The sequence below is a fragment of the Ursus maritimus genome, unplaced genomic scaffold (assembly GCF_017311325.1).
Source record: "Ursus maritimus isolate PB19 unplaced genomic scaffold, ASM1731132v1 scaffold_5, whole genome shotgun sequence".
NCBI classification, from domain to species: Eukaryota; Metazoa; Chordata; class Mammalia; order Carnivora; family Ursidae; genus Ursus; species Ursus maritimus.
In genome coordinates, this window is record NW_024426663.1 from 53,643,566 (window position 1) to 53,654,588 (window position 11,023).

Genomic DNA, 11,023 nt, shown 5'->3' on the forward strand with positions numbered 1-11,023 from the left:
TGCTGAAGTTATACTCCTTTTGCTGAAGAACTAATTTTAACATTTTTATGGTCTATATTTGCCAAAATAGTCTCAGCTTTTGTTTGTTTGAATTTTTTCTTCATTTTTAAAAGTATTTTTTAAAAATTTATTTCAGAGAGAGAGAGTGTGCATGAGCAGGGGAAGGGGTAGAGGGTGATAAAGAATCCTCAAGCAGACTTCCCACTGAGTATGGAGACTGACTTAGGGTTTGATCCCAGGATCCTGGGATTATGACCCGAGCCAAAATCTAGAGTTGACGCTTAACCGACAGAGCCACCCAGGTGCCCCTTCTCCTTCATTTTGAAAGATATTTTCGCTTTGTATGTACTCCTGGGCTAATAACTTTTTTCTTTCAGTATTTTGAAAATGTCATTCCATTGTCTTCTGCCATATATAGTTTGAGACAAGAAGTTTGCTGTGCCTCTTGCCTTTGTTTTTCTGAACGTAATCTGTCATTTCTCTGGCTGCCTGTAAGAGTTTCTGTTTATCTTTGAGTTTCAGTAGTTTAATTATGTTACCTGTTACATCTTGTTTTTGTTTTTGTTTTGCTTGGCTTTCTCTGGGTATCTTGGAACTGTGATTTGGTGGGGTTTGTTTTTTTAATTTGTTTTAGGAAATTCTTGTTCATTATTTCTTCAAGTGTTTCTTCTGCTTCATTCTTTCCTTCTGGATCTCTAATTACACATATGTTAGACTGCTCAATATTGTTTCTTAGGTCTTGAATGCTGTATCCTATTTTGTTATTGTTGTTTATTTTTTAATAGCTTTTTCTTTCTCTTAGTTTGATTAATTTTTATTAACCCATCATCAAGTTTACTTGAACTTTGCCACCCACCTAATTAGGAACACTGTAAATTAAAGTCTGTGCTGGAGATTTTCTAAACCATACAGTAGGTCGAATTTGGACCAGAACCCATGAGACGGTCAGTTATGGTTATACATTCTTTGATTCTTTTTTTAGTTAAAATACCTTTTTTTCTCGAATGTTTAGGAAATGTAGAATTACCTTTAGTGAGACTTAAACAACTCTTAGCACTGCTCACATAAGTTTTATAAGTTGTTAATTGTTTAATGTTCTGTCTCCTTCCTTTTAGAAATAGTTCATGATCTGCTTGATTTTGTCATTTGCTTTTTGATAGCTACTTAAAAAAACAAAAATAGGAGAGTTCTTATATTCCAGTAAGAACTGATACCTGAAACTAATATAAATGTTACATGTTGGTTATATATCAAAAAAAGACACCCAAGTGTTTTTTTTTTTCTGAGTAAAAATGAAATGTGTTTTTATATATATCATACTTAACTATTTTAAAAAATTTGAATTCATAGCTTACATTTTGAAAAGTTATTTACATCCTGAGAATTAAAATATGAAAATTACACTCTTCCTACATAACTGATGTATCTTTAGTCAAATTAAAAAAAAAATCTGGGGCGCCTGGGTGGCACAGCGGTTAAGCGTCTGCCTTTGGCTCAGGGCGTGATCCCGGCATTATGGGATCGAGCCCCACATCAGGCTCCTCTGCTATGAGCCTGCTTCTTCCTCTCCCACTCCCCCTGCTTGTGCTCCCTCTCTCGCTGGCTGTCTCTATCTCTGTCAATAAATAAATAAAATCTTTAAAAAAAAATCCATTTCACTGTATTTCATTTTTTTATTGTGTTGAATTTTTAAAATATTTTTTATTTTTTAATTGAAGTATAGTTGACAGTACAGTGTTAGTTAGTTTCAGGTGTAAAAGTGATTCGAGAAGTCTGTATGTTCTGCTCTGCTCATCAAGAGTGTAGCTAATGTCTGTCATCATACAATGCCTTTTCAGTACCACAGACTGTATTCCTTATGCTGTACCTTTTTCCCTGGTGACTTACTCATTCTATAACTGGAAGCAAGTATGTCCCACTCCTCTGCACCCATTTTGCCATCCCCCCACCCTCCTTCCTTTGGTTATACATGCTTAGGGGACATTTTTGTTTGTTCATTTTATTTACTTCCGTGGTGTAGACAGGTTTCTTCTATTTTACCCTACTGAGAGACAAGTTTCTTTTTTTTTTTTTTTTTCACTCTTCTTCACTCTTACTGAAGGTGGAACCCTTTGGGGACCTGGCTTTAACTGAGAATTCTCCTAATAGTATCTTCATTGTGGATGGTTTGTAGGTTTTATCTCCTGTTTCTTTATCAGTATGGATCCTCAAGGTCTCTGGGATTCAGCAGGAACTCTCAAGTTGAAAGCAGTTTTACTGTTTTCATACCTTTCAGAATTCCTGATCTCACTTCTTTTGGGCCTCTGGAATGTTTCATGTGTGTTTGCTCAGCAAAATGTTAGAAAAACAATTTTTTTTTTTTTTTTTGCTTTGTTTTTTAGTAGGAAGAATGTTCAGGGTATCTGTTCTCCATTATGCTGGTAACAAATGTCTCTGCTTGCTCAATATTCTACAATATGGATGTGCCATAATTTTATTTTTATTTATTTTTTAGAGATTTTATTTTTAACTAACCTCTACAACCAATGTGGGGCTCAAACTTAAAAGCCTGAGATCAAGAGTCACATGTTCCACCAACTGAGCCAGCCAGGCTCCCTGGATGTACCATAATTTTAAAATTCCTTCTTTACTAGGGGATTTTAGTTCTTCCTTGCTTGCTAAAATTATGACATAAATTTTTTTTTGCACATAGATCTTTGTGTGCATATGCTAGTAGTTTTCATCACCAGTGGGGTGAGGCAAAGAAGCAAGATAGACTCTTTCTTTTTGTTCTGTTTTAAGCAAGCTCCATGCTCAGCATGGAGCACAACATGGGGCTTGAACTCACGACCTGAGATCAAGACCTCAGTTTGAGATCAACAGTCATACGCTTAACCTAATGAGCCACCCAGGTGCCCCAAGATAGATTCATTCTTATTCATCCTTTTCTCTGCCACTTAATTTGTGAATGTTCTAAATCCCATATGTTTTCAGATGTCCTCTAAAAGTTTCCCACCCATACAGAATACATCATCATAAGCATATTGTTGTGTCTGAATAGTGTATGTCCAGGTGAGCATACCCAAAAGACAACATTGTCGCTCATCTTGGATTTTATTTTGGGCAGGTAAACAACACTCTTGATTCATGCTGAGTCATAAGAAAGTGGAAGTCATGTACCAACCTGCAGGACAGTTCAGAACATACCCTCTGATGTTTCTCAAGAAACAAACACAAAAGTCATCATAAAAATTACGTATTTCAAAAATAATGTATATTTCAGGTGGCATAATTATAAATTAATGAGGAAATTAAGTAGGCTACTTGAGCATGAAGGTTGGCCGTGCTGGGCCACCTAGCATTGGTTTCCAGTGTTGAGGCTCTTTACAAAGCAGTGACTCTAGTGTAGCATATATAATCCCGAATATTGTAAGCACATTCTTTGCATGTCATGTGTCATATAAAAATAACTTTCCTCTTCACGGTTTATGTTTCCTTTGTGGCACATTTTGACCTGCAGAACCCTTTATCTACCATTTGGCTTTCCATGAGCTATCAGGCAGGATCTCTGTGAGAGTCTCTACTTTGAGAAACTATGTGCCTAATATTTATTTATGATAAATGACTCATAATTACATTATTATGTGTTTTCAAAATAGCGTTTGATAATTCAGCACCTTTTAACAATAGATAAAATGTTCCTAAAGACTTTTTCCAGAAACTCAGATGTTTCTTGGGGCCCTTCCCAGTCTTCATTGGATTTGTGGTTGGCGTTTTTTAAAAATAAAGGACTAAACCAAATTTTCCATAAGTTTTTTTGTTTGAATTTTACAATGTAACTACTCATTGAGGTAAACAGTTGTGTTTACTCAATGCTCATCCTTGTTTAAGACTTTTATGGCTGAGATATCCTTAGGCTTATAGTAAATTGGCTAGCTTCAGCGACATCTTTCTGGCCTTTGAAGTTGGCACAGTCCAGTATAGCTACCTAAGGGTGTGTGGCCATGGAAAAACATGTTTTTGTTGTTGAGTGTTCTTGCTTTCTAGTAATTTTATTTTCTGCTCAAGGGATTTAGTATCTGTTCAGATACTTTATTTTTAAAGGCCACATAAGTAATGACTTGATCTCTAATCTTAGCTTTGAAAATTTCCCAGACACTAATAAAGGTAATGTCTGATGACCTATTATTTGAGAATACTACTCACTGGCCAGCAATCAGTGCTATTTAAAAATGTATATTTTATTCTGAAAATTATTTTTATGGCTAAAAGGCTTTGTTAGTAAAATTGTGCATCTAATGACACAATTTGGTGACTTTTGGGCCTAGATTTATAATAACTTTTTACATGGTATCACTGAGACTTAGTACAGTTTAAAACACTTTACTCTTCAAATACTATACTAAATAGTTCTTTTTTTTTTTTTTTTTAAAGATTTTATTTATTTGAGAAAGAGAGAGAGAAAGCACAAGCAGGGGGAGAGGCAGAGGGAGAAGGAGAAGCAGACTCCCTACTTAGTGAGGAGCCCGACGTGGGGCTTGATCCCAGGCACTGGAGATCATGACCTGAGCCGAAGGCAGCTGCTTAACCAGCTGAGCCACCCATGCGCCCCTGTATTAAAGAGTTCTGAGAAAAATATTCAGTGTATCCTAGTCTTATCAGAAATAGCACCTGTCTCTTGGACTAATAAGAATATTTTAGTCACAAAAGGTTATATAGTAATCCTTATTTTGCATGAATGTGCACTATCTTGGCAGTGACTCTATGAGTAAAATTTTAACTAAGGATCAACTTACTGCTGAAGACCAGGATCATCAGTTAAATGATGTGGACTGTCCACATCAGGACATTAACAAGGTTAATTATTAGTGGAGTGAAAGAGAACTTTACCAGGTTGTATTATATATGGCAGGGTGGTGTATTCATAAAGAAGAGGAGCAGTTTTCTCACAGTTGACTGGACAAAGCTGGAGTTGCCATTTTTGGTCTGTTTTTACTTGTTTTATATTTATAATAACAGATCCTCTTGGTTAAAACCCAGCCTAGACACAGTGGTGGGTTTTTTTTGTTTGTTTGTTTTGTTTTGTGGTTAGTAGAGAAAACTGCATATTGCTACCTTAATATGTTTTCTTATTTGGCTTCTTGTTTAAAGGAGATACACAGGTCAGTAAAACACAGTAGAGAGCCCAGAAGTAAACCCATGCGTATATAGTCAATTAATGTATGACAAAGAAGGCAAGAATATGCATGGGGAAACGGTATTCTCTTCAGTAAATGGTGTTCGGAAAACTGGACCACAATCTTACATCATATACAAAAATTAAAGTGCATTAAAAACTTCAGTGTAAGACTTAAAGCCAGTAAAACTAGAAGAAAATATAGGTAGTAAGCTCCTCATATTAGTGAGGTTTTTGTTTTGTTTTTATTGTTGTTGTTTGCATCTAACTTACAAAGTAGGGGTAATAAATACAAAAATAAATGGGACTACATCAAACTAAAAAGTTTCTGTACAGCAAAGGAAACCATCAACATAATGAAAAGGTAAACTGAATAGGAGAAGATATTTGCAAATCATATGTCTGATAAAGGCTTACTATCTAAAATATACAAAGAACTCCTACAACTCGATAACAACAACAACAACAAAAATCCAATTAAACAGTGGGCATAGGATATGAATAGACGTCTTCCCAAAGAATACATACAGATGGCCAACAGACATATGAGAAAACACACACACACACACACACACACACACACACACACACACACACATATACTGGAATAGTAATCAGCCATAAAAAAGAATGTTAATATTGGCAATTATGACAGCATGACTGTACCTAGAGAGTATTATGCTAAGTGAAATAAGTCAGGCAGAGAAGGACAAATACCAAGTGATTTCAATACCAGTGGGTTCTTAAAAAACAGAACAAAGAAAACAAAACCCAGACTCATAGATACAGAGTTTAGGGGTGGGGAGCTGTTGGGGGACAAAATTGGTGAAGGTGATTAAGGGGTACAAATTTCCGGTTATAAAATAACTTAAGTCTTGGGGATATAATGTACAGCATGGGGAATACAGTCAGTAATATTATATTAACTTTATATGATTAGAGATGATAACTAGACTTACTGTGGTAATCAGTTTGTAGTGTATACAAATATTGAATCACTGTTGTACATATGAAACTAATAAAATATTTTTTGTCAGTTATACTTCAATAAAAACAACAAAAAGAAATGAAGTTTAGTTCTTTGTTGCTAAACTTAAAGTTTTATGCAAAGAGAAGAAACCATCTGCCTAATTAATTGCAATTTTTAATGGAAATCTGTTACAGCTTAGTTGGACGCTTGATTCCATTAGAAGGGAAAGAATTCATTTCACTTTTTTAAGGCTACTAAATAGTTTATTCTTCCTTTCCCTACAGCAAGAATTATGAACATATGTTCACAAAATGGATTCAGTGCTAATTTTTAAAGCTTCCGCATATTTCCACTCTCATCAGTTGTAAATAATGTATCTGACTGTAAAATGGAAAAAGTTGAAAATTTCCCCTTGTGCATTTTGAGCTTTTCAGAGGTATTATAAACTCTGGAAATAATAATAAAAGATACTAGGCTTTATACAGTGCTTTTTGTGTGAGGAACTCCTATAAACACTAATGCATTGATCCTAACACAGTACTTGATTGTGACTTTAAAAGGTCATGAGTTAGTGCTGTTGCAAAAAAAAAAGTTTAAAAAGATTGGAGGGGGAGCTCTAACTTATAAATATTGTTTAAAAAATATCTAGATAAAAGTTGATCTAGACAATTGAAAAATAAAAATTATGGGGGATTTTTATTATTTAACTTTTAGCCTGTGATAGATTTTTATCCCTTTTTTTCGTTTATTTATGAATCTTAAAGCCTGATTCCCTTCTTAGAGTTGTAAGCAGAATTTTCTTTTAAACTTTTAATCCTTCTCAGCCAAGGCTTAAACCTGTGGTGATTTCCTGAGTTTGTCGCATTAACATAGCAGTGCATTTTATTGGTCCTGAATTAGGAGATCATTGTCTTAATTTTCTTAGTTTAATATTTGTGGTATGTAGCTGTTGATTTTGATTATTATAGTGGTCATGTGGCTTAATCTTCAACTTTTTTGTGTTTTGTAGGTTTATTCTTCAGTCCAAGGAGGTAATTCACAATCAGCTGTTAGAGAAACAGAAAATAGCAGAAGAAAAAATTAAAGAATTGGAAGTAAGTTTCGATTGAATATTGACAGTAGTAAATTTTAAGAAAAAGGTAATTATCTCTGTGTGTCATGTTAAATGAAAACGTATGTCTGCCAAAGTCATGTCATGTTTTCATTTTATCGAATTGTGTTAGAGCAATAAATCAGTCATACTCATGGCAGTGTGTAAGACACTCCTCCCCCCTCCCCCAAAGGAAAGAAAAAAAGAAAGGAAGGAAGAAAGAAAAAAGAATAGTTTCTTGGAAATGTAGAGATTTTTGAAGACGATGGAGAGTATTTTCTCCATTGCCTTCAAATGAACATGTCTGTTTTTAAAAACAAAGCAGGGGCACCTGGGGCACCTGGGCAGCGCAGTAAGTTGGGTGTCCAACTCTTGGTTTTGGCTTGGGTCGTGGTCTCAGGGTTGTGAGATTGAGCCCTGCGTTGGGCTCCCTCCTCAGCATGGAGTCTGCTTCCGTTTCTGTCTCCTTCTGCCCCTCCCATTTGTTCTCTCTCTCTCTCTCAGTAAAATAGATAAATATTAAAAAAAAAAAAAAAAAAAGAAAGCACAGTGTATATTTAAACACCACATATTGTGGTGGATTGGCATGAGAGTGGGTAATGATAATAGTATTTAAAGGATCTTGATATATGTCTCATATATTATAATTTGTTTGACGTAGATTAGGTATAGCCGAAGGATGGTGCTGCAGTGAGAAAACAATTTTTTCCTTTTTTTTTTTTTTTTTTTTTGCTAGGGAAAAAGGTGATGGGTAAGAGAAACATAGTAAATTTTTGGATAATTGGACTGTATTACATTTTCCATATACATTAAGACTTTTGATGAGATACTCTTCTTGGGCTTGAGTAGAACGTCCATCCTATGTATAGTAAAAACTGGCCTGGGCAAAAGACTGGTTGTTATTTCTTTGGGGCCAAGATTTCCTGAAATGGGGGTGGTTGCAATGACTTCATAGGTCACTTTATCTAATTTGTGTGAGTACTGTTTGAGGCAGTAGTTCAGAATCTGACTCAGCTCTCTACGGAATTGGTGAGACACCCCCTCAGTCCTCCCGGGGATTTCTTAGGGGCACCAACTTGGCATGGCCTGGGTATGTAGTGTCTTAGGTTACTTAGGTTTATTTTTGTTTGACTACTGACCATAATTCAGACAAACTTAATAATAGATTTGTACTTTACAAAGGTATATTGTAAAAACAAAGCAATTAAGCATGCAAACAAAAGAACAAAAAAGAAAAACTTACCTTTTAGTAACCAGGTTGTTATTATGTCCTATTTTATCATTTTTGTTAGCCCGACTATTCTGGATTGAATTTTATATCTTCTACTGTTCTCAAAGTAACTTAAAAAACTCCAAATAAAACTATTTCATGTGGATAACTAAAAACCTGTTTTTGCAGCTGTAGGTAAATACATCTAAAAATTACCCTGATGAATAAGTAACCAGATGTAAACCATTGTGTGTATGATTCTTTTTATGAAAACTCAAAAAATAAGAGCTCCCTATAAACATTCAAAATGATATGTCAGGGGCACCTGGGTGGCTCAGTCAGTTAAGCGTCTGCCTTTGGCTCAGGTCGTGATCCCGGGATGTTGGGATTGAGCCCTGCGTTGGGCTTCTTGCTCAGCAGGGAGCCTCCCTCTCCCTCTTCTGCTCCCCCTGCTTGGGCTTTCTCTCTCTCTGTGTCAAATAAATAAATAAAATCTTTAAAAACAAACGATATGTCAGTATATATAGTACATTAACACTGGTTACTCTAAGGAAATTAGGTGGGATATGGACATGAAATTATTTTTTTCTTATCTTTGCATTGGATAAATTATAGCAAGCTTGTGTTAATTTTTACAATTAAAAAGAATGTTACGGTAAAATCACCACAGATGGTGATTTTAGCATACTGTTCAATTTTGATGAGCATTTATTTATTTATTTTTTAAAGTAAGCTCCTGGGAGCCCAGCACGGGGCTTGAACTCATGACCCTGAGATTAAGACCTGAGCTGAGATCAAGAGTTGGAGGCTTAACCAACTGAGCCACCCAGGCACCCCAGGAAATTTTTTTTCCCCAAGTTACCTTTTTTTTTTTTTTTTTTTTTTTTTTTTTTGGAGTTTCTCAAATACTGGTAGAGTATCCTGGTATCTGCCAGATAATGGAAGTAGATTAGCTGGCTCGTTGATACCTGTTTGAAGTGCTAATTACAGCTACAAAAAACTATCAGAGTTAAACTCCACCTTCTTTCCTAGAATATTTTATTGTGTCTTTTTTCTTCTTAATCTTTATTTTACATGTTTCTTTATATCACAAAAGCATTATTAAATGTACTGTAAAAGAAGAAAAACAGCCAATAAATACAGCATGATTAAATGAAGGTAATATTTTCCCCTCTTCCCTGCACATCTCCAGATATCACCTCTGCAGTTTGGTGTGGATCATTCCAAACTTTATTTTATAAACAGTCATACGCACATATACACTCTTTTTTTTAAGCAACTTTATTATTTATTTATTTATTTATTTATTTATTTATTTATTTATTTGTCAGAGGGAGAGAGAGGCAGGCACATGGAGAAGAAGACTCCTTACTGAGCAAGGAGCCTGATGCGGGACTCCATCCCAGGACCCTGGGATCATGACCTGAGCTTAAGGCAGACCCTTAAGCAACTGAACCACCCGGCGTCCCTACACTTTTTTATTTATTTATTTATTTTTAAGATTTTATTTATTTATTCGACAGAGACAGAGACAGCCAGCGAGAGAGGGAACACAAGCAGGGGGAGTGGGAGAGGAAGAAGCAGGCTCACAGCAGAGGAGCCTGATGTGGGGCTCGATCCCATAACGCCGGGATCACGCCCTGAGCCGAAGGCAGACGCTTAACCGCTGTGCCACCCAGGCGCCCCCTTTTTTTTTTTTTTTAAATAAAGAGGAATTATGCTGTATATACTGGTTTTCATCATTTGACAGTTAATCTTTCCACTTCTAGTTTATATTTTCCACTTTGTTTTTTTCCACCTCTCTTATCCTTGTAGGTTCCTTGTTATCCAGTATTTAATTATTGCATGATCCCTACCTCTGCATTTAGTACACTTTCCAATACTGCTCTAATTTGTATTTTTAATAGTACTTTCCACTATACACTCTCTTCTCTCCCCTCAAGCAATCCTATACTTTCCACTGCCATACTTTCATAGTTTCATTGCTTCAGCCTGAAATGTATGCATGTACACACACCCACATGTACACTAATGCACACATACATTGTTAATTGTAGTGTTCAGATTCCTTGTGTTTCTTACTCATTTTTTTCCTGAGTATTCAATTAGTTATTGAGAGAGATATGCCAAATCTCCATGATGATACTTATCAGTTTCTCCTTCATCTTTCAGCTTAGTGGGCATTGGTGTTTAGAGATTATTCTCTGTGTATTTAAGTGCTCATTATTACTGTATACATAGTTCAGAGGATAGGTTTTCATTTTGCTTTATATGTTTGGGAATTTCTCAGGTCTTTCAAGATAGTATTCTGATTTCTGGCTTCTTTTGTTGCTGTTGAAGTCATTTGTCAGCTTAATTGTTCCTTTGTCTTTTTTCTCGGTTACTTTTATTTATTCATTGTTTTTAAAAAGATTTATTTATTTATTTGAGAGAGAGAGTGCACACAAGTGGGGGGGTGGGGTAGAGGAAGAGGACGAGAGAGAATCCTCAAGCAGACGCCGTGCCAAATGTGGAGCCTAACATGGGTCTGGATCCCAGGATCCTGGGACCATGACCTGAGCTGAAGGCAGACACTTAACTGACTGAGCCACGCAAGCA

The 11,023-nt window shown here is 35.7% G+C and overlaps 1 protein-coding gene across 2 annotated transcripts in view; it reads left to right on the forward strand.

Moving 5' to 3' along the window:
- Positions 1–11,023, forward strand: part of PFDN1 (prefoldin subunit 1) — a 62,913-nt gene that overhangs the window by 24,971 nt on the left and 26,919 nt on the right. For both annotated transcript variants that reach the window (XM_008691522.2, XM_008691521.2), the window contains exon 3: positions 7,135–7,219. In XM_008691522.2, the coding sequence (XP_008689744.1) occupies positions 7,135–7,219 (85 nt within the window). The remainder of the gene's footprint in view (positions 1–7,134; positions 7,220–11,023) is intronic.